Source organism: Pocillopora damicornis, chromosome 7 (genome assembly GCF_964200805.1).
Source record: "Pocillopora damicornis chromosome 7, jaPocDami1.2, whole genome shotgun sequence".
Lineage (NCBI taxonomy): Eukaryota > Metazoa > Cnidaria > Anthozoa > Scleractinia > Pocilloporidae > Pocillopora > Pocillopora damicornis.
This window is the reverse complement of record NC_142676.1, coordinates 13,017,773-13,039,774: the sequence shown is the minus strand read 5'-3', so window position 1 is coordinate 13,039,774 and position 22,002 is coordinate 13,017,773. Positions and strand designations below refer to the sequence as shown.

At 36.2% G+C, this 22,002-nt stretch overlaps 4 protein-coding genes and 1 long non-coding RNA gene across 6 annotated transcripts; 3 read left to right on the top strand and 2 right to left on the bottom strand.

The window, feature by feature from the left end:
* Window positions 1-357: 357 nt before the first annotated feature.
* Window positions 358-7,562, top strand: LOC113668979 (tumor susceptibility gene 101 protein). Its single transcript, XM_027184965.2, has 6 exons — window positions 358-493; window positions 2,254-2,335; window positions 2,767-2,832; window positions 3,329-3,492; window positions 4,087-4,276; window positions 5,910-7,562. The coding sequence occupies exons 1-6, from the start codon at window positions 452-454 to the stop codon at window positions 6,080-6,082; spliced, it is 717 nt and encodes a 238-aa protein (XP_027040766.2). The 5' UTR covers window positions 358-451; the 3' UTR covers window positions 6,083-7,562.
* LOC149042666 (uncharacterized) lies at window positions 859-1,568 on the top strand. Its single transcript, XR_016188528.1, has 2 exons — window positions 859-993; window positions 1,423-1,568. It is a non-coding gene; the product is annotated as an uncharacterized LOC149042666 (long non-coding RNA).
* A 1,141-nt stretch (window positions 7,563-8,703) lies between the features above and the next one.
* LOC113668986 (mitochondrial substrate carrier family protein G) lies at window positions 8,704-14,184 on the bottom strand. Its single transcript, XM_089212701.1, has 5 exons — window positions 13,818-14,184; window positions 13,162-13,220; window positions 12,433-12,552; window positions 10,228-10,402; window positions 8,704-9,830 (listed from the first exon to the last, which is right to left on the bottom strand). Exons 1-5 carry the CDS (start codon window positions 14,077-14,079, stop codon window positions 9,490-9,492), a joined length of 957 nt encoding a protein of 318 aa, XP_089068827.1. The 5' UTR covers window positions 14,080-14,184; the 3' UTR covers window positions 8,704-9,489.
* Window positions 14,185-15,551: 1,367 nt separating this feature from the next.
* LOC113668977 (uncharacterized) lies at window positions 15,552-18,546 on the top strand. Its single transcript, XM_027184963.2, has 2 exons — window positions 15,552-15,932; window positions 17,921-18,546. Exons 1-2 carry the CDS (start codon window positions 15,604-15,606, stop codon window positions 18,129-18,131), a joined length of 540 nt encoding a protein of 179 aa, XP_027040764.2. The 5' UTR covers window positions 15,552-15,603; the 3' UTR covers window positions 18,132-18,546.
* On the bottom strand, window positions 18,537-21,995 carry LOC113668978 (3'(2'),5'-bisphosphate nucleotidase 1). 2 transcript variants are annotated; one of them, XM_027184964.2, is made up of 5 exons: window positions 21,616-21,995; window positions 20,653-20,766; window positions 20,104-20,211; window positions 19,729-19,777; window positions 18,537-19,145 (listed from the first exon to the last, which is right to left on the bottom strand). In XM_027184964.2, the coding sequence occupies exons 1-5, from the start codon at window positions 21,736-21,738 to the stop codon at window positions 18,589-18,591; spliced, it is 951 nt and encodes a 316-aa protein (XP_027040765.2). In that variant the 5' UTR covers window positions 21,739-21,995; the 3' UTR covers window positions 18,537-18,588. The 2 variants fall into 2 exon arrangements, with proteins under 2 accessions (XP_027040765.2, XP_089068817.1); XM_089212691.1 differs by lacking the exon at window positions 20,653-20,766 and having other exon boundaries at window positions 21,616-21,789.
* Between the last annotated feature and the right edge of the window lie 7 nt (window positions 21,996-22,002).

The window sequence follows — 22,002 nt, the reverse complement described above, 5'->3', positions numbered from 1 at the left end:
CTATCAAGGGTAGATGTTTAGGAAAAATCCCCGTTCCGGCCATCCACGCCAATAGGTCGGAGGTACATGATCGATTATGGGATATAAAACTCCACTAGATACTTGAGACCATGACTCTGTTTTAATAGAAAGGGGAAAAATTACCCTCTCTGAGGTGTAAAATAAGTAAACACAATATTGCCGCGTGTAGGAGTATAATGAGACGCACTCCAGTATGCTTTAACAACAAGTTGACTGATCCTCACTGTGGTAGCACTGAACTAGATCAAATCGTGGAGGTACGGGCCCAAGTTTTGTATTGTATGTTCAATATTTCCCTAATTATCATCCAAAGGCAAGAGTACAGACCAATGCAGCATGCTAGTTCGTATGACCTATCATCTACTTCCGGCACATAGTAGCGAGCGAAACCTGGGTACCATATTGCTCAAACCTGTTTCGATGTGGGCAAATGGCCGCGTCGTGGCGGTCGGCACTCATCAGAAAGACTAAGGTGAGCATAACACTGATGTGGATATCCAATATCCGTGTAAGACGGATTCGAGGTTGCTCTAAGTTAGCTGTTTTTTAGATAAGCGTCAGCCCTCAGGGCCAAGTAAACGGAAGTAAACTATTCAGTTTCGTCGCATAACGAAACGTATTTTGTACGTTTCTTTACCAGCAATCTTTCAAGCTAAATTGGCTCCTAGTACTTGGCTTTAACATGTGCTACCATTTGAACATAGAGACTTGAAAAAAGCCCTCTTGGCAAGATCTTCGCACAGCCCCATACTTCATTTCTGAATACAATTCTTACGTAAGGAAAACAATGGTGAAAACAATAGATAGCCTTCGTGACTAGGACTTTGTTTACATTAGTAGGATGTTTGAACAGAAGTCTTTCCACTTCCCATATTGGCGGATGCAATTGGACAGCTTTTCCATAAGTATTGATGCTCAAAACCGTTTAATGAATAGTATCTGAAGTCATAGGGAAATATTGAAGCCAGTCATGTAGGTGATACTTAAATGAAATGTCTAAAGTAAATTTCAATGGTCAAATTTAATTTTCTTACAAGAAAAAGTAAACAGGACCTTACTGTAGAATTAAATTGGATTCTCTTGAAAATAAGATATAAAGATGTAAAGATCACATCCCCAGAATTTTAAAGAGCTCCTTTCAATCCTGTGTTCCTATTGGCTGTTTTCTCGCTCAGCATTGCCCATTTTGATCACATAAACAAGTTCCTTAAATGTGATTGAAATATCTGGGGAACTCTGCCTGTTACAAGAGTTCTTTTTCCAAGGGTTTTACAGAAATGGAATCCTAAAGCATATTTTGAGGTCAGCTAAGACATGTCAGTCAAGAAACATCAATCCTGAGTTTTTTTACTGTATTTGGAAGGTCTTTATCACTATTTTGTTTGTTTTCTTGTTTGTTAGTAAATCCTTTGTTGATCAAGATTGTTTGATCATGATAGCTGGATAAAAAAAGGACAAGATTGCATGCAACAATCTTTGAAAGGCAATGTGGATATCCTGTAATTAATGAATTTTAATTAGACAAATAAATGAGTTTATTTATCGAACCCACTCTATGTCATGTTTACAATGAAGTATTTGCAGATTTCCTTGAAATCCTGAGGTCAAGGAACTGTGACTTGAAAACAACCCACAACACATTTCGGGGTGGTAGCATGCATTTTCAGGCTTTTTTTTCTGAAACCTTTCTTGAAACATCTGTATACTTATGAAGCCATCCTATTGGCATGTTGATTGAACTGTCATAAAGTGTCCTCCACTTCCCTGCAGGGTCATTGCAGAACCAGCCAGGGAAGTGTGTGAGGAAATTCAGCTATAGGATAAAGAATTCCTTCCTGATTATAGGCTTAAATCTTGACTTTTTTTACATTTGAAGATTTTTGGCCATGAATGTTCACAACTTTGTCAAATAATGGAAGGTAACCATGTTGATATCATGGAAATTTGACAATTTTCTAAACATACTTATTTCTAAACCTTGCTCTTAGCTATGTTCACGGTTATAGTGATGTTTATTGGGCTTTCACCTAGTTGGAGCTTGCTCTGTTGTGACTGTCCCTCACTGAGTTTTTCTCTTCATTATTGTTATTTTTGGTTTTTTTTCTTCTTCTTCTTTTACCAATTTACATTAACTGTCATCTAACTATTATTTATCATATTTATGTTATGTACTCAGTGAAAGTTGAATAAATAAATAAATAGATATTCAAGATTATTTTTCTCCATTGACAGAAAAAAGCAAATTCTTGTGTTAAAGATGTTGAGCAGGTGTTGAAGTATTTTCATGGTCTTAGGCCAGGAATACAAGAATATAGTAAGTTTACACATTTCACATCCAAGATCTACAAGTCTACTCATACCATTGTTATGATAGAGTCTGGTCATGACAATTTGTGAGTTATAGTTTGTTTTAAATGAAAAATCTCACTAAGATTGACAAAGGCCTGGTTTTCAGCTTTGTTTTTGTATTGCTCAATGCTAACTGTCTATTAAGAAGTAGTACTAAATCGCCTCACAGACCTTTCAGGATTCCTGCCCTATTTTCTAGGAATCTGGCCATTCAAAAATTCTACTTCTCACTGTAAGCACATTGCATGTTGAAACTTAATATAGCTGCAGTGGAGAGTAGCCTGGTAAGGAAAGTTATCCTGGAATTAAACTGTGGTCTACATTTTAATGATCCAACAATTGTCCTTTACTTTTTACATCATTTAAAAATCTGTAACTTGTGTTTATTACTAAAAGCGTATGAAAATGGAAGACAAACAGAGTTATTTGCCATGGAGGGGACAATTCCCATCAAAATAAAAGGTAAACAACATAATCTGTGAATTATCTTTCATCTCACCTCAAGTTTGGTTTTGGTGGCTTCTTAATCTGATGTTAATAACAGACCAAGACAGTTGGACAAAGCAACAAAATTATACTAAATAATTTAAGTTTTGTATTATCTATTAACCTGTAACAAATAAATCAGTTCTCAAGTAATCAACATACCTAATTATGCATTTATTAATTTTTTATTGTCTCGTTTACTTCTTATTTTAGTTAATGGTAAATTTATGGTTATTCTTCATCTTGCAAATCAGAATCTCTGTTTATCTTGCATTATACTTTCCATTCCCACAGTTTCTTATTATTAACAATAATGACGAGTATAGTAGTGTTGGTGCTGGAAAAGAAATTTAAAGTAAATGTTAAATTGTAGACAAGCAAATCCTGTGGGACAACAAAATTGTATTAATTTTTTTTCTGAAATAATCACACTATCAGCCAAAAGCAGATTGATGTCAAAGTTCTGTTGCAGGTGTTACTTACAATATTCCAGTTTGTGTTCTGCTACAAGAGGGTCATCCTGAAGTTGTGCCTCTGGTGTATGTCAGACCAACAAGCTCAATGGCAATCAAAGTTTCACCTTATGTTGATGCAAATGGCAAAGTTTATCATCCCTACCTTCATAAATGGAATTATGTATGTAAAAACTTGTACTACTAAAAAACAAAGAGAGTAGTGGTATAATATAAAGGTTTCTCGAGGCATTAAATATTCTGACACCATTCACCAAATTTGGAAAGAGTAATAAATATTCTTACAACATCTATGTACATGAAATGATATCAATAGTTCAAAAAGGAAAACAGCTAAGATTCAGTTTCTTGCCAACTGAGTTCATGCTTGGAAACCACCAGATCAAAAAGATTATTCAATGGTAATTACAGGGTCTCTCTACTCTTGCCCTCTTCCTCCACTTCAAAAACCCCACCACCTTCACTGTTAAGGCAAGAGAAGGGAGATGTTGAAAATGAAGATAAACATTGATCTCAAGATGTTGTACAGAGTAACATTTAAATTAAAACTGATGTCACATTGGAGCAACATCTGGCCATCTAGGCTTTGGCAGAGATTTTTGATGTAATTTATGACCACTGAAAAGCTGACAACGCATTACCACAGATGAACATTGAATTGTCAAGGATGGATGTAGGATTCCACCCTTGATTGCGCAATCTGGCCATAGTTCTCCAAGTAATTTCTGCTTTTCATACCACTTTAATTTTTTTTCAGAAATCAAGTAATATCAATACATTACTTCAAGAACTGTGTAGAATTTTTACACAGAATCCACCAGTATATACAATCTCAAGGGGACCTAGCAATTCAATCTCCTACCAATCTCAGGGTAACAGTCATCAAGATGCCAGGCCATCAGGGTCCTTGTGTCAGGATCCCCCAGCTCAAGGCTCCAAAAGTGATGGTGGGTTCTTTATTTGTTAGCATTTGCAGTAATTAACCAATAGAGGAGCCTTGACCCTGCTTGGTGCTGTAGTAAAGTACTTAGGAAGTGGCTAGAGCATGAAAGAAGTGTAGGGAGAAACACAAGGTTTCTCAATTTGTTTTATATTAGAGAATCTGTTAAATTCCATACACATTACTTTCAATTTTCAGAACAAACTTAATTTCCAAAGCAAACAACAGTGTCATCAGCGTGCTCTATACTCTCATAAAGCACACCACAGTAAGCCAATCAGAATACTTATTAGAATAGTATAAATAATGTGATTGATTGAACAAGACTAAAGCTCTCAAAATTGTCAAACCATCAAAGTTTGCGATGTCCAATTGACACTTTTGTGTTAAGTTTTTTTGTTGTCTTGCAGAATCCAAAAGTGAAATGTTCAATAAAATCTGGCCAAATTGAGGCTCATAAAAACACAAGTTTTTTTACATGATAATAAGTAAACAAACTGCTCAGGATATTTTATGAATAAACAAAAGATGAAAAGATTTCTTGGGAATTTCACTTTCAATTACCAAAAAAAGCTAGAGAGAACTCTCGGAAATGGTTGGACAATTAGTACAAATTGGCATGCTGTTTCATCAATGACATGGTGCATGTCATCTGATCTGAACATGCAAATTTAGATATGTTGACCTTCCTGTAGTCTCAATCAAGAGCTTCCTCAATTGGTGATCTTTTCTTTTATTCTCATAACCTTAGCGTGTGATTCAGGGGTGATATTGTGAGGGGAAAGTAGATGCTAGTCACTCTTAGGGGTCAAAGGGTTAACAGAAGCTAAGACCATATAATCAAAACTTACTTATAAAACATCAGCCTTTGTATTAATTTATCATCATGTTGCAACAGGCCTTCTTGTTTCTGTGACACAAGGGTAATTGTTTTGGCTGCATTATTGTCCACCACACAGTTAAGTTACAGCCTCAGGTGACATTGAATATAATGATAGTTTACCAAGGGTAAATAAATAAATACCACAGAGATGAAAAGTGCTTTTCATACAAGCTGATTGGTAGTGTGGAAATGATTCGCAAGCACCATTCACCTCCAATCAGTGAAAGAGACAAAATCAAGACATAAGAGTTATATTTCAACCACTTTTTGGTATTTGACTGAAGAAACTACTTTTTTTTTTAAATTTCTGTGTGGTATATGCTATTAGCTATTATAGTCATTCACCCCTTTGTCAGTAAAATTGTTGAATATTACCTTGATTTATCTTGTTGCTCTGTTGCTTTGTAACTATCCACCACTATTTACCTCCTCTTTGGTAAATATTTGTTAATTATTACACTAGTTAGATTAGTGTGCAGGTAATTTTCAACCTATTACTGTGGAGAATGATTAGTGATTAACATCTCCTTATCATTGTAATACAGCTGACAAACAGGCATGTGATGAGAATTGATTGAGTTATCAACTGAGTGATATTGTTTTAACCAGAACTAACTTGTGGACAAATGGATACCAGTAGCAATTAGTTGGGAGAATTTTGTAGCTTAAAACAGTTGGAGTTTGTCTAGACTTGGTTTGACTGTGAATAATTGAAATTTAATAATATTTTTTAAATAAATTATGCTTACTTTTACAGAAAGCAAAAAGGAGTGTATTATATGTATGAGTAAGGAACCAAACAGTGTGCTGATTCCATGTGGCCATCTGGGATTGTGCATGGCTTGTGCCAGAGAGATACAGAGGAACTCCAAACAATGCCCAGTCTGCAGAAGTGTAATTGATCAAGTTCATCAAGTCTATGAATCCTAGACATATCTGAAAATAGAGTTATTTTGGGTTTTTTTGTTACATAGTTCATGTTTGAATGCTTACCTTACTGTCACAGGCTTCATTTTGAAACAATTTTAAAACAGATGTAGTAGATCAGATACAAACAAGAATCTTGTTATGTTCCCCTCGTCAAATTAGTATATCTGTAAGTTTACTAAAAATGTAAAGAAAAACAATTTTAATTATGGCTTCCATTGGACACATAGATCTATTTAACAGTAATCACTTACGCATTTTACTGAAATAGGAAGGAAAAATGGAAGTCAGTTTGTGATCACTGTCATCTTCAAAAATTATTTAAGATGGGGATCAGCTAAGAATGACAGAGAGCTAGATTAAGCTAAATGAATTAAATTAGAAGTCATTCAATAATTGAATAGTCTTTTTTTATGAAAGAGATGATTTAGGTGAATTATATGTGATTAACCAACTGGAAAAATTTTTTAAATCTTTCTTATTCCCTTGTTAAGTATGCACAAATTTTATCCCCATCAGCAAAAGAAAGTCATTTACTAGAGAGTTTCTGATTGTTTCTTTTTCATTTTTTCCCCATCTCCATTTAAAATCCTTATTAGCCAACCAACTCCTTAAGTGTTTCTTCTGTCAATAGCTGTGTATTGACATAATTTTATTTCTAGTAATATTTGTCTATTTTATGTGAGGCACTGTTCATCAACATGCTCATATTAAAATGCAATAAGGAAGCAAGCAAGCAAGCTTAATCTGGGATAAGGATGGGTGTGCTTATCATAAGAAATTTGAATTTCTTTAAAAGGTAACATGTGATAGAGATAGAGTTTTCTCCATTGTTTATTATTATTTTTCAATGGACAGAAATTTTTGTTTACACCTTAATAATATTATTACTGTTAATAATATTATTATTAACATTACTGCGAGGATCACTTTCATTCACGTCTTTATCTGCAGTTCAAATATATGACTTTTTAACTGTTTAATATTTTTTTGTGTTGTCTAATGTTAGTGGCTTATCTTGAATGTTTGCTTAATGTTGAGGGATCAAGAGTAAGAACAATTTATTAAATATTGATCATAAACCAAGAATGTTTGGTTAAGATTGCTGGATATTAGACTAGTATTTTTTATTATTATTTTGTTATCTCTTTTTTATGGAGACTGACTTGGTATCAAGGCCAATATCAAGCTAGATCAAACAAAGTATTTGTAACATAAGCTAAAGATTATATCACAGAATTTAGCTTTCAAAAAATCATAGCTGGCAGTTCCAAGCTGGCAAAAATTCAGGTGGCCAATCAGGACAAAGGATTCTTTTTATTTTCTCTCTCCTTAGAGTCACAAATAGAATGAAAAAATTGAGGTTATTTTATAACTAACTTGATTTAAGAATTATTGTAGAATACAGAAGTAATGGAGCCATAAGCTCCTTAAAGTAATATTTCTGTCCTTACATAGAATTAAAAGAAACGTTTTCTCTGTGCTATTATCTATTTCCAGTTTGTGATATGGAGTGCCTCACAAAGATCATTTGAATACTGTATGTGATCGAGAATAGGACACTTCACATTGCAATACCAATATCAATTTGTCATGGAGTTCAAAATAACGCTTTTCGCCATGTCCATGAAATGAACTGGATGTATTTATGCACTTATTTTTTACAGACTGGCCCACAATTGATTTTGTTTGAAAATGAAATTTACGCACTACCAAGTAATTTAGTATTGATCTCAGTTCAAAGAAAACGACTGCGGTTTATATATCATAGTCTAAACAGTCAAGTAATCTAAGGGTAGGGCAAAAAGAACGCTATCGAAAAAGATTGAAAATTAAGTAAAATTTGCAAAAGTTCGTCGGAAACAATTTAGACCTTTCTTACGTGCTTACGCAAAGAAGTTTGTCGAATGTTATTTTTTAATCGTTCTTCATTCTTCTTCTTGAATCTTTCAATCTCTTCCTTGTCCCTTCGGAAGTACATTTCTCAGCATGAGGACATTTGGATTTAGGATTGAATATCGTCGAATTTGTAAAAAGTTTGGTCAAATTGCAGGGCTAGAAAATAGACTTTTACACTAGTAAAATATTGCACATCGCCTCGAGGGAAAAATTTAATTGGATTCACTATCTAATGTAAAGCCCAAAAAGGAATGATGGAAAATAACTCAGGTTTGGTAAATTACCTAATATTTTCGTTACAATATAATTTTGGTTTAATCAACGAGTTGACAATGTAAATTGGCCACCGTAAAGTGATTCAAGGCTGACGTTTCGAGCGTTAACCCTTCGTCAGAGCGAAAAATGCTCGGTTTACATTATCAACTCAGTTGATAAACCAAAAATAATCTTGTCACACTCCCCCACCGACGCAGCACCACAGTTTCTTTAGAAACTTACCTCACTAAATACTGTATTAAATTTGGAATTATACGCCTTACTCTCGTGGGGATTTATATTCCCCTCTCTTATGTCTCCTACGGGAATTTCTCAAGCTAAATTAAGTGAAAAGTTGAGTTAATCAATCTTGAGACCAAGTAACCGCGAAACTTACTCGAATGTTCATGAACTATTGGCAATAAACATACAGCGAACAAATCAGCACTTACAATACAAAAACCGTCATAATATGTCTAGGAACTGTTTATTAATAAGTAGTTAATTGTATCGTAAGATTCTTGTAATTGATAATCACTTTCATGTTGGCTGAAAGTCCAAAGAATGAAGCATAAGTATTACTGGTCTAGCTTGAGGAAATCGCTTCAGAAGCCTTTATAATAAAAATATAAGATTCCCCATATATCCCTAAATTACAATAATAAGAATATAATTGCACTTCGCACGTGGTGATCCATCTTTTGGTGGCTAATAACCGTTTTTTGCCGGCAATATTTAATTCAATTAGAACCCAGACATTTGATGTGAGAATTCCCCGAGTTGTTGAAACAGCCATTGCTATGTCAATATTAATGTATGGTAATCTAGGAATCCTTGATTAGATTTTGAAGATTATCCCGCCTAGAATAGCACTAGCTATCTGCGGGCTGGGGAGGGGAGGGCTTTTTCTAGATAGTCCAGTAACTGAACGGGACCGAAGCCATAGAATCAGAAGTTAAAGAATTGCGAGGCAGGTTCTTGCACCTTAGCCAATCGTTCTTGTTTCTTTATATGAAAGTTTTATATTTTAATTTAACCCTCTAAACCCCCATCTTAAATGAAAACAGAGCAGCTTTACGGGCCCGCTAAGTTACTAGGATCTTCGAGAAACGGGCCTCAGACTAGCTGCTTATTTTAAGATTGAAAGTTGTCGATATTGTTGATATTGCTGTGATGTGTTTCATAACCAGTTTTTGGTCACAAATTTCTCATAATTCTTTAACTAGGAGAGTCTCAGTCGTAAAACCTTGTCAGGCCTATAAAGGAAGATACTTTCTGATTGTTTCAACAACAAAGAACAAAGTAGCATTTGCTGGAATGGATCGCATTAAACACGGGGTAAAGCCTCTGTAGAATCGCCTCCATCCTCCTTCATCGTTATAAAGTTTTTTTACACAGTCCCTAATGCTTTTAAATCGTCTTTTCTCCAACACAGAATCATCGGCTTGCATAGTAGACTTGATAACATCCGTAGGGTATGTAAGGAACCAATATAGAAATCCCCCGGTTCCCCCAGAGGCAAGTAATGCCATGGGGGATAAGTCAAATACCGTACCTCCCTCGGGTATCGACAGAGTGCGACATAATTCATAGAAACCTGGAAGAATAAGAAGACAATCATAGGTTTGTCATATGAAAGCTAAGTTAGTGAGCAACACTGCAAATTACAGCTTTAAAACGCTGTAAACATACTTCAACATGTTTCTTCTGTTTCTTCTAATTAAGGCAGACTTTCTGATCATGGTATGTAGACAGACTCCTTGTGTTGTAGTGCCACCACGACGCCCTGCAGAAGTCTGCGTTAGTCAAACAATACGCACTGGACTTCACAGTGTTTCTCACTAGTTTTTCTTTCAAGGAAAAAAATTTCAAAGAAGCACTTATTCATTCACAAAATCTGTGGATCAATACTAAGTTTCGGGTTTGATTAGCTCAGGTTTAAAATTGAACCCTATGCCATAGATAAACTAATTCGAGGTTTTGTTTAAACTCACCAAAGAAAGCTGAATTAGCTGGAATATTCCTTAGCCACGTAGCAGGCAGACCTTGGTAAGCTCCTCGGATTCCATGTTTTTTTACAATAACATAAGCTGCATGGAACACATTCCTATACATGACTGACTCTCCAGATTTTGCTCGTATTATTTGGATTTGCATCTTTGACTTGAACTAAAGAACACCAAACAGTGTATTTTGTTAGATATTTCAAAGTAACAAATTGAACTCTAACGTTTTGTCAGCACTGAAAGCAATGACTGTATGATTTTACACTCCTTTTAAACTAGTTTGTGGACTTCCCTGTAACCTCTACTTCAAAATCAGTTTAGCAGTTAAAGAAGTCTGGACATGAGGTTACCTAGGTACATTGGATTGAATTTGATGAGAAGAATAAAATGTTAGTAGTGGAAGGAGGTAGGTTCACCCTTGGCCTTTACTAGCTCATCCTCAGAAGCATCGCTCAACCTTATTTTACACAAGGACTAGGACTAACTAATGCAACAGGAATCCAAAGAAAAATATTGATTTCATACCAGTCTAATGAACTTTGAATTATATCCAAATTTTTAAAGGAACTCTTAATGTTATTTCATTTTCAATATAAAACATGAGGCGGCTTGAATGTATGGAGAAAGAAATGCACTCAAGGATTTGTGAAACTCTCTGGAATTCTCCCATCCCAAACCTGTCATACAAACAGGAGCAGATATAGAAAATCCAGAAAGCAAGGGCTAAAGAAATTGTAGTGATAGCATAGTTTGTGACTTTTGTTCCTTCAACAAGATTGTCACCAGAGGAAGCATCTTGCCACACCAGAGGGCACATAAGGTGAGTTGAGTCTCTCATGATGGCAGGACCATGTAGTAGATTGACCACATCTAAACATTTTTCAAGTTCACAACAATGTCATTATTCGATGTCAGAGAAAACAGAGGGGTCAGTGTTGCTCCACAATACCATCACCCTGAAGCTGAAGAGCGATATTAACATGAAGAAAATAAGCTACAAATATGCCATAAGGATGATGAGGTATATTCCTATGTGTAAGTGGGACAGGACATGACAACTAAAGGAGATCTTTCAAGACATGCTAGGAAAGAAAGTGCAAACAGCATAAGACTTTGAATACAACAAAAGCCAGGTGAAGGAGACACTGCACCACAGCAGAAAAATAGAGGCTGTATCTGATACATTGACACCAACAAGGAGGTTCATTGACACATCAGGAACAACCGAATAAACTTTGTGGAAGGGGGAAGGATCATACAGAGGCAATCAAAAAAAGGCTACATTCCATCACAAGAACACTGGCAGGTGCTAGAAAGATTGATGACAGACCTATCAGAGGCAAAAGCAGACAGTTGGTCACTGATCAAGAAGAGTATGAAAAAGTTGGGCAGAGCCCTTAAGGGATCTACCCGCTAAGTGAGATACTTTGCAGGTCAGTTGGTACAGGCTATGTGCAGCAGAGATCTAGAGGGCCATCAAGCATCTAAAGAATGGAAAGGTAGCTGGTCTCAACGGTGGGACTTTCAAAGAAAGAGGAGTCAAGGTTGTCCCTAAGTATGGACAATGGGTTGAGTAAGGCTGGATAGACCAATAGGCAGCAAAAATTCCATGAACCTATGCTCCACTGAGAAAAGAAGGGATTCAGTTAGGTCATCTTTAAATAAAAAAACAAGATGTTTTATAAATAACCCACATCTGACCATCTGAGTGAATATCAGAAAATCAAACAATTAACCTGCAAAATATCAGTTTCAATAATTACCCTGTTAGATCATCCCACTCGCTTTGATAACTTAAAGAGTTGTTAAATAATGATAGAATAAATTTAGGTCAGAACAGGACTTTGAATTTATATTTAATTATTTTTGGATATTGGTGCACTGCCTTTTTACCAACTGCGCTATGAAGGTCAACTAAACTGTAAGGTAGTCATTATGTGAGTTTGTCATTCACCTGTAAAGGATAAAAACAATGTATATAGAATATACAAAACCCATTAATTTCAAGCACTATATGATGCTTCCACCAAATGAAAGATGATCCGAAATAAGGCCTCAGAGAAAAAAAAGCAATATCATTATGTAAAATTAACAAATTGTGGTTGCCATTTAGTTATTTTCATTGCGTTTGGAGATTAATTATCACTAAGTTTCCAAAGCTGAATCTAGTTTTAATGAGAAATAAACACTCACCAAATCAATGGGTCCTTCAACCAAAGCAGCAACAGCACCTGTAAACATACCACATAGAAAGTACTCTGGAACTGTGAGGCGCTGACCAAGACGATCTTTTCCAGCAAAAAATGCAGTTATCTGTGGAGTGAAAAAAAAAGTCATCTTAAATATCAATAAATTGGACTGGTGAATTTTTTTTCACTATGTGTGCTACATGTGCCTTATACAGATAAAAAACATCTTACAATAGTCATTATTTCCTGTCTCTGTAAAGCAGTGGTAGATAGCAAAAAGCAACCTTTCTAATCTACAACTTTCTTCAAGGTGTTCATTCAAAGGATGGATCTTTTCTCGTCCACACTTTTTAAAACACTTTTGAGAGACTGCAGCCACAAGGGTTTGAAGTTAGCATATAATCAAAGAGCCAAGTAACACACTACTATTACTGCCAGTATATGGCATTACATTCTTTGACTTCAAACTGTTCAAGTCAAGATGCTGTTTGAAGTTTCTTGATGACCAAAAAAGCTTTATCAGAAATCCATTGTGCTGACAAACATTTCACTCTGTAAGAATCAATGGAAAGAAGGTCCAGCTTCACTTTCTCTTAATTAAAGCTATTTCCAGAGTGCAAGACTGTACAAACCCTTTTATTATTCTCTCTTTTTTTAAAAATAGAGTAGCACTTGTATAGACACATAATGTAGCAATGCATAATAAATTTCATTACTAATTTGTTCCACTTGCCTGATAATAGGATGTAAAGAGAGTTGCTCTGAAAAACATCTGACCCACAATGGGTGAGCCTGGAGAGAAAACAGTGATTTGAAGCATGATTATTCAACAAATGAATATGTTTTAAAAATTAATTTGACTTGCGTTCTGGTAAAAACTATAAAAATATAGTGTAATCAGTCACTGAAAAAAAGGATCAAAGATCCTCCTTTATTTTATCCATTGGTGGATAAACTGCTTGAAACACTTATCACTTCAGTTCTAGAGGGTTGTAATCTGAAAGTATAATGGGACAGTTGGTTGAAATTGGGCACCTGTAATAAGACAGTTACTGGTCATCCTGCTTTGTAGTTTTCCAAATTTGATAATTGCTTGTAATTGGTAATAAGAATGAGCGGAGTTCAATTTCGTCTGCAATCATTCAAGTGATTAGCAAAACTGAAAGACTGTGAAGTAGGAGTCCAATAAGTTAATCATGAGTATGAAACTGTGGTTTCTTTTAAAGTTGTTAGGCTTATGTTCCCTCGGTATTTTGCGGTAGGAATAGATTCAAGTTCCTTAAATACCGGTAAATCTAGCATAGATCTCTTCACCCTTGCAAAACTTGGGACATATGAAAAAAGTTTATTGAGACACTGGACAAAAAGCAAAACACATAGACTTCTCACCAACTCCTTTGTACAGTCCTCCAATTCCTTCCCATTTCATGGTTTTCACAAAACAATCCAAAAGTCCTTTGTACACCGGTTTGTCAACGGGTTGTGTTTGGAGACGAACCTTGAGGGTATCGAATGGATGACCAACGAGGCAAACAGCTATACCACTAAATGTTCCAGAAACTAAGTTTTTTACAGTTCTTCTCACAAACGATTGTTCGCCGGCCGGTATAGCCTCCAAGCTTTCTCTCTTTCTTATCCCGGAATTCGCCATGTTAATTCGTCACGTCACCAATGAAATCGTCTTACTTAACCAAGTCACGTCACGTCGAGTTTATCTTTTTGTTGAGGGTAGTGGGTCGGGGGTTTCATGTCGAGGGCGATACCTTTTTTTCCCTTTTTTTTTTTTTTTTTTTTTTTTAATTAATAAAGAAAAATTAAACCAAATTTAACTAAAAATAATTAAAATAATTAAAGAAAAAAATTTCAAGGTACGGATTGCACATGGACATTAGATCTTTGTATGCGTGGACGTCGACTTAAAAGATAGCGATGTATACACCTAAAGAACCACAGCAATTTCCGTCGCGTTGTAGTTGTTGGATCTTGACAGTTGGAGTACACTCCATTTTGTAAAGCCAGTTATAAAAACATCGTGCTTTTCTTTTTTCGTGGATTCGAAGAGGAATCCATGTTCTCGAATCGAACAAAAACACTGGCACAACCAGACTCAACCAGACATAAAGGAGCTGTACTTGCAATATGGGAAAGTGCAAATATCGATTTTATCTGTTTTATAAACAAAGAAGTTAATCACCGACACCGGAAATCGCGACCAGGTGGTCTTAGGTTTGTTTTCGAATTTGCCCAGGCCGCTGCCAATCACTTCTTGCGTAAAAATCTACAAAACTTGCGAAGTGGAACTGTAGTGGCTACTGTTGCTTGCCGATATTTTCCGTCGGCAGAACGAGAAGTCAGTAAATGTGACCGATTCTGCAAGGGGAATTTTATTGTCTGGGGCTTGGACATGTCAGGAGAGTTTCCTTGACAGCTGGATTACACTCCATGTTGTGAAACCATTTATAAAGACATCGCGCTTTTTCTTCGCATTTTTTTCACATTTCTTCGCTTCGTGATGTTACAGTATCACGGGAAATCTAACCAGATTTATGATCGAATATGAGCTCTCGGTGGGTTCTTAATTTAATTATTTGAAAACTAATCAGGTTTTGAAAAACGAACTGGGATGTCCATGTGCTTTTCACCATCTCACTCCTCCCCCACTCGTTATTTTTTGGGGCGATGTCTACGTATAAAAAGATCTAATGTCCACATGCAATACGTATCTTGAAATTTTTTTCTTTTATTACTTTAGTCAAATTTGGTTTAATTTTTCTTTAGTGATTAAAAAAAAAGAAATGGGAAAAAAGGTACCCTCGACCCTCGACATTGTACCAACGCCCATGAAACCCCCGACCCTCTAGACATACGAAGACATGCACATCCCTCGACGTTGCGTGACTCCTAATATGAAAAGTAGAGCAAGGAGAACAAATTGAAAGCAAAATCAGCCATGCATTAAAGCTAAAATTGTTTTAGTCCTCCAGCGGCACAAAGAAAAAAAACTATTGTCTGTTACGCAGAGGATGCAAATCCACCGGTGACGAAATCTGGCGCAGAGTAAATCTTGTTTCCAGATTCTTCTCTTACGAGGGTAACTGGCCGATCATCTGACCGGCCAATCATGACGTTCCTCACATGGTTACGAAAAACAACGGCGGGAAAGTCGGCTGATAGCATGGCGGACCGTGCGTTAACGCAGTTTCCTTTCACAATTTCGTTTGAACAACGGTTCAACTGCCTCATCTGCTGGGCTCCGAACCTTAGGATGATTTATGGATCTTGTCAGCATCGTTTGTGTGAGAATTGCTTATACGACAAACTAGGTAACAGGAAAGTCGGGCTAGAAAGATGTCCTACCTGCCAACGAGAGAATACCTTCCCGCTGACAAAACCAGATATACCCGAGGATAATGTTGAAATTCAAGCTCATCTAGGAGTGAGAAAGTGTCCAAATGGTCGTTGTGACTTGCAGATGTGGCACTGGGAGATACCCGATCATTTAGAGTGAGTTTCCTTGCTTTTTAACTTCCGTGACTGTATGTCAACACGCCAGATTATTCGTTTCGCAATCTTCCACATCATGAGCAGGGCCAGGGTTAGTGTGAAATTTGATTTCAGATCTGAAAAACTCAGTTTTAATCTTTTTGACGATCAATTTGATGATTGGATGTTCTAAAAAGGCAGGAATTTTTTGCTCAAAGAGGCTTTTGAGCAGATAAATAAAGGAACGTAGATTGAATTAGTCGCTAACCGGCCTTCGAACAACAGCCCAGATGAATAGGAGGGTCGATCCTTCATCGCTGGTTCAAATTCAAGCGTAAACAGAACAATAATACTGTCTTTGAATCGTAAGTAAATCGAAGTGGGTTTTGGTCTAGTTTCACTTACAAAGGCCTCAGAAATACGTCCGTTTTACTCTCTAGCTCGAAGTACAGCTGCTGTATTGATGTTTTTACGTTCACGTTCTTTCTTTACTTTTCATTGTGAGTTAATATTTTCGTCTTAACTATTTATGGGTTGGTACGATCAGAGCATCTCATTTCCTAGAAACGAAGGAACCTTATGAAAGCCTTTGTTAAGGTAGGGTACCTTCCCTGTATGCAGAAGCCTCATCCCATAACTTCGCCATGTGTAGTGCTAGGCCCTGATTACTGACTTTTGAAATTTGAGCAAAAATACCGAAAAATAAGAGATCATCGCATTAGATTACACTCGTTATATCATTATTTTAAAGATGGAGATTGCCTTTATTGGCATCTTTTGACTCTGGATTTCCTATTCTTCAATTGGTTTGGGGTCTCATTTGAGGTAAAGGGTTTGGAAATCACTTATATCTTTTTCATAGGAAGACTTAAAACCCATTGTTTCACTTCTTTTTTACCCATGCACTCCACTCAAATTAATAATGAAGGAAACCCCAAGGGCTACATGTAGTGTTCATATGCTGGGAAAATCGCACACAATCAGCAATTTCAATGTTTCCCTTTGGTCCCATATTTTGCCTATATTCATTTAGGAGATCACCAGACTTTTGTCTTTGTGGACCGCAGGAACCTTTTATTTATGAGTGGAGCCAAGCAATAAGAGGTAATTTAGTGTTAACAACTGAGTTGAAAACATAAATTAGCCACCGTAAAGGATAAAAAAGCTGATGTTTCGAGCGTTAGCCCTTCATCAATTGCTCTGACAAGGGGCTAATGCTTGAAACATCAGCTTTTTTACCCTTTACAGTGGCTAATTTATGTTTTAAATTCAGTTGTTAACACTAAATTACCTGCTATACTCTCCCACCAATGCGGCACCACAGTTTCTTTAGAAACTTACCTCATTATTTATCAAGCAATAAGAGGATTGGTAGTGAGCTCAAACTATCACCAAAGTCTGAGACAGTAAAAGTAGGAGTTTTCATATATCTCCAGTGATCACTGATCATCGCAGAAATCTCAGACATGTTTTTAAGGTGATTTACAAAAAGATGACTTAACATAACTGTTGACTTAAGAATATTTTTGGGAACCCACTAGCCACAACTTACTGTTTAAAGGTATACAAATTTGTCAATACTGGTATGTTCCTTACTTTTATAGTATGACCTAACCTTTGTCGCAGTTGCCATTGGTCTTTTTAACCCTTTAAGATCTAATAGTTAATTCTCCCCTTTGCTGCTATAAATTTCCCTGTAACAAACATTTGGTGTTCAATCAAGTAATAACTTCTATTTGATAAGTTTGAGCATTCTTGTTACCTGTTTGTCGAACAGTGTATAGATATTATAAGGAGAAGTTACATGTTCATTACTTCTGGGAGTTAAATGGTTCAGCAGACTGTTATGTAGCCATTTGGTACAAAAGTAAGCAAATGATAAGGTTAGATATGGCCTGCTATGTTTCCAGGAGCAGGTGTACATAAATATTGGGTCTCCTGCCCTGCAGCTTTCTATTTGATCTTTTCTACAAGTTTGTAGTTCTGACTATTTTTCTCTTGTGTTGCAGAATATGTCAGGTTGTTCCCAAGTCTCAGTCTATACAAAAGAAAAGAAAAGGAGCTGATGGTTCAAACAATGTGTTTGAAAGAAAGACCCCCATGGCACTGAGAAGTCGTAAAAGTAAATCACCCAACCTTTTTTCTGATAAAAGACTGATTCGAAGGAAGACAAGATCTGGTTGCAGAAGAAACATTCATCATTCACAAAATAGGAAATAAAATAATCACACCACATAGGGTTCATGCATTGATTTGGTACATGTATATTGTAAGATAAGGTAACAAAATGTTCTTCACGAATTATTTTGGAAAATCCCTCTACATCAAACACTGCTGAGAAACAAGATATAATTTTGGACATAAAACAATTCTACATATCTTGTGCTGTTATTAATAGATTATTTTCAAAGTACATAGGGCATGATTTTGATCTTCTTTGATCTTGCTTTTTTTTAGTAAGCCTTGTGACTTATGCTTCACTGTATTACAATAAAGCGATAAAAGACTTAATCTGTGTCTATGAGAGTCAGGGTTGTCAATATGGTTGAAAGTAGATAGCAAATGGAGAATGGTAGGTGGCAAAATTAACATAGATGGGATTTCAAAAATAAAAACTAGGAATTCTTCAGTGTGAGTGAGTAAGTTTAATTTGTGAATCATTTCATTAAATAGTGAATTACAATTTTCCACGCAGATTACTTTTAATAGATTCTGGGATCATGTCTACATAAAACTTATGGTCCTTTAGCGATCCCAGCACACCAGTTTTATTCACATAGCTATCTGCTTTAGGATCATATGTGACATGCTCTCCACACACGTCTGTCAGAGTACCGCCTACTGACTCAAGGAGAGCCTCACATGCACAGGTATCCCAACGTTTGCACCCTGGGCTAGCAAACACATAGGCATCAGCAGTCCCTTCAAGCAGCAGCAACACTTTATAACCTGCTCCACCAGCCTTCAATATCTTGTCAGGTTTCATTGCTTCTATTGCTTCCATTACCAACCCATTGGAGTGAGAGCGAGTTGTGGTGATGACACATCGTCCTGGGGGAGGGGGGATGTGGGTAAAACCAAAGGTGCCAAGACCTCTTACACCCCACATAGTCCTTCCAAGTTTAATTCCTTGGGTTTCATTTTCATGACCATAAAATGGCTGGTGGATGACTCCTGCTATAGGCGTGCCATTTAATGAAATACCTATAAGAACTGTGACGTGGTCATAAAGACCTGTTTGACATAAGAAAGTCAAATCAATTTTGTACTAAATTAAATATAAATTAATTCAACTGTGCAGAAGGCAGATTACGACTAAATACAAATAGCCAGGGGTTACCTAAAGATTAATTTTAACAAGCATGTATCATACCAACCATGATACCTATTGCTTCCTATTTCAGAAAAAAATCCTCTTATTTGTAAACCTGACCTCAGAAAGAGCCAGTCATACCTAAATGTAAATGCTCTAGAAATTTCCCAAGATGTCAATTTCAAAGATTTCAGGTAGGGGGCTCAGAGAAAGGAAGGGGGGGGGGGGGCGGTAATGAAAACTTATGAGTCATGACTTGTTTTTCAACTCACCAAGCTTTAATAAACGATGTGTTTATAGTGTTGCTTACAAAAACAAAGAAAAAAAAGGGAAATAGTATCAAAAGTGTCTAAGATAAACATGTGTATCTTATAATGGTCCATCTGAATGGCAGTACTACAGTATTTGGTAAGATGAAGGGTAGAGTAGAAAGAATTCTCAGGAAGGAAAGTGACCTTTTCACGATACAGACATTTATTGTTAGTTCAACACAAATTCTCGTACCCTCTGTAAATTCTTTTGTTCCATCTAGTGGATCCACCCAGATGGTAACCTGTATAAATGCAAGACAGTTATAGATGAAGACCTAAAAGCTTCACATAGATTGTGTAAGCAATGCAACTGATGTTGTAATAACATGCATGACTTCACTTGAGTGCTGCAAACTTCTTAAGTTCATCCTGACTTTAGTGACTGGCACAGCAGACTAAGCCAGGAATAATAGGTTTGGTTGTAGCCTAAAATCATGCTGATCATTAATTATCAAGATTCTCATGGACTAACAAAAATAGTTCAATTTGTACAATAAATTATCAAACCTTGGTATACAATCAATAATATTGATAAATAATGTATAACTATGAAGCAATAGTAACTCACTTCCTCTGGCTTGACTGCAATGAGATCTTCTGGACAAGCTTTAGAAAGAATTGCTTCATCTTGAGATATTTCAATAAACTCTTCTTCCATGTCGTCTAAATGAACATTCTGAAAAGATAAAATACAAGTTTTTATTGTGGATACACAGCACAATCACTCATCTATATTATCCTTGTATATAGTATACAGGCCTTGATTGTTCGAAGGTTGGATAACGTTATCCACTGAATAAATCACTATATGTCGACACTGCTTTACATTTTCAAACACTTATGTCAGATAGTGACTTATCCATTGGATAGCTTTATCCGCCCTATATACAACTGGGCTCAGATCTTTTCCACAAGCCACAAGCTTGCTACACAAAACTAAAAACAATTTTACTAAAATCAAAAAGAGTGTCTTTCTAACCCTGCTGCTACTCACATACATATCATCAACAGAACAATTGTCACATGGGAGCCATGTATAGGGCTTGACTCACTCATTATTTTTCTGTTGCTAATTTGGTCAAGCATCCAGCTATAGGTTTGATTCAAATCAACACACCTCTTCCTCTCCAATAATTTGCACAGTTGGATATGTTCTCAAGAGTGAGGCAATTATACACTTCTGAGATGCACGATCTGCTTCAGTTTGTGGGTCATATTCTCCATTGCCTCCCTGAAGCATGAAAAGTCATTTTGTTTGGTGAGGTACATATTACATATGCACATTATTTCATTAAGCTAATGGACAGTTTTGTGTGTTCTGTGAATGTTGCAATTCTCCATGGTTGTTGCAGATTATTTTACACAGAGTAGGAAGCACTCCCATATGTTTATTTTAGCAGTCAAAGTTTTTCAATGGCAGTGTCGCCTTCTAACAAGGTAAGCCCACCACTGGGGTTATCTTCTGCATTTACAAGTATTCTTCCCGCTAAACAAACTTGAGCACCTAACACAAATTCAATAACGATTCCTCCCAGCGGTCAAGAGATAGAAAAAACCTGCAGGATGATACTAACTTCAAACTCAAGAAATCTACCTTCTTGCTTTACATTTCAAATATGATTTACATAACACAGAGAAAACAAAAAACAAAACAAAACTAAAAGGTAGACAAGAAGAAAACAAGTTGGATAAAAACCTTGGTATACTGGCTTTCAGTAACTCGATAAAAGAGAAGGTCAACTGTGACTTTTCACGCGTAGCAGCTGGTGTACTTTTCCAAATCATCCATGAATAAATTGTTAATGATTATAAATGGTTTACACAAACACGTCAGGTGCAGTAAAAAAACTAGCTATCAGGGTAGAACCATAAAGATTTTCACTCATTCAACAAATTCATAAGGAAATAAGAGACGATTGGACATAACCGTTCGCCAGAATTTTAAGGCCCTTTGTGGAAGAGGCAAATAATAATATTATTTTGCTTCATTCGTTTCATCAGCGGATCGGTTCGATCCACCTTTTAATATTAAATCAAATTGCCCCACTTTCTGACAGTATTTTAAAATAAATACACAAACCTTGTCTACAACGCCAAGGCTGCCTGTTTTAAGTATGTTACGGATAATTCCACCGGCTCGATTAGCCACAGCGACAGACGAAGACACAAGGCGCATGAGAAAGAACGGTCCTCCGGCTGCCATGATGAAGAAAAAGTACAACAGTGGTTAGGAGGGGGAGGGTGGGCAAAATGGACCAAAAAAAAAAAAAAAAAAAAGCTTATATATAGTTTAAAAATATGCTCAAGGATTTCTGCCTACCCACCCCTCCCTCCAAAAATAAATAGATAAATAATAAATAAATAGATAAATAATAAATAAATAAATAAGAAGACAACAATGAAAAAAACCGGCTTCCGAAAAAAAACAAATCCAACCCTCCCGTATAACTTTTCGCAAATGGTGTGT

Coding starts and splice junctions, on each gene's coding strand:
- LOC113668978 (XM_027184964.2), bottom strand. CDS start 21,738: ATGGCAGCCGGAGGACCGTTCTTTCTCATGCGCCTTGTGTCTTCGTCT. Junction 20,212..20,652: donor AAATTATTGGAGAGGAAGAG/GTGTGTTGATTT, acceptor TTATCTTTTCAG/AATGTTCATTTAGACGACAT. Junction 19,778..20,103: donor TTGCAGTCAAGCCAGAGGAA/GTGAGTTACTAT, acceptor GCATTTATACAG/GTTACCATCTGGGTGGATCC.
- LOC113668979 (XM_027184965.2), top strand. CDS start 452: ATGGCCGCGTCGTGGCGGTCGGCACTCATCAGAAAGACTAAG. Junction 494..2,253: donor CACTCATCAGAAAGACTAAG/GTGAGCATAACA, acceptor CTCCATTGACAG/AAAAAAGCAAATTCTTGTGT. Junction 4,277..5,909: donor TCAAGGCTCCAAAAGTGATG/GTGGGTTCTTTA, acceptor TTACTTTTACAG/AAAGCAAAAAGGAGTGTATT.
- LOC113668977 (XM_027184963.2), top strand. CDS start 15,604: ATGGCGGACCGTGCGTTAACGCAGTTTCCTTTCACAATTTCGTTTGAA. Junction 15,933..17,920: donor GAGATACCCGATCATTTAGA/GTGAGTTTCCTT, acceptor CTTGTGTTGCAG/AATATGTCAGGTTGTTCCCA.
- LOC113668986 (XM_089212701.1), bottom strand. CDS start 14,079: ATGGCGAATTCCGGGATAAGAAAGAGAGAAAGCTTGGAGGCTATACCG. Junction 12,553..13,161: donor TCTTTACATCCTATTATCAG/GCAAGTGGAACA, acceptor TTCACTCCACAG/ATAACTGCATTTTTTGCTGG. Junction 10,403..12,432: donor TTGAAGGACCCATTGATTTG/GTGAGTGTTTAT, acceptor GGTGTTCTTTAG/TTCAAGTCAAAGATGCAAAT.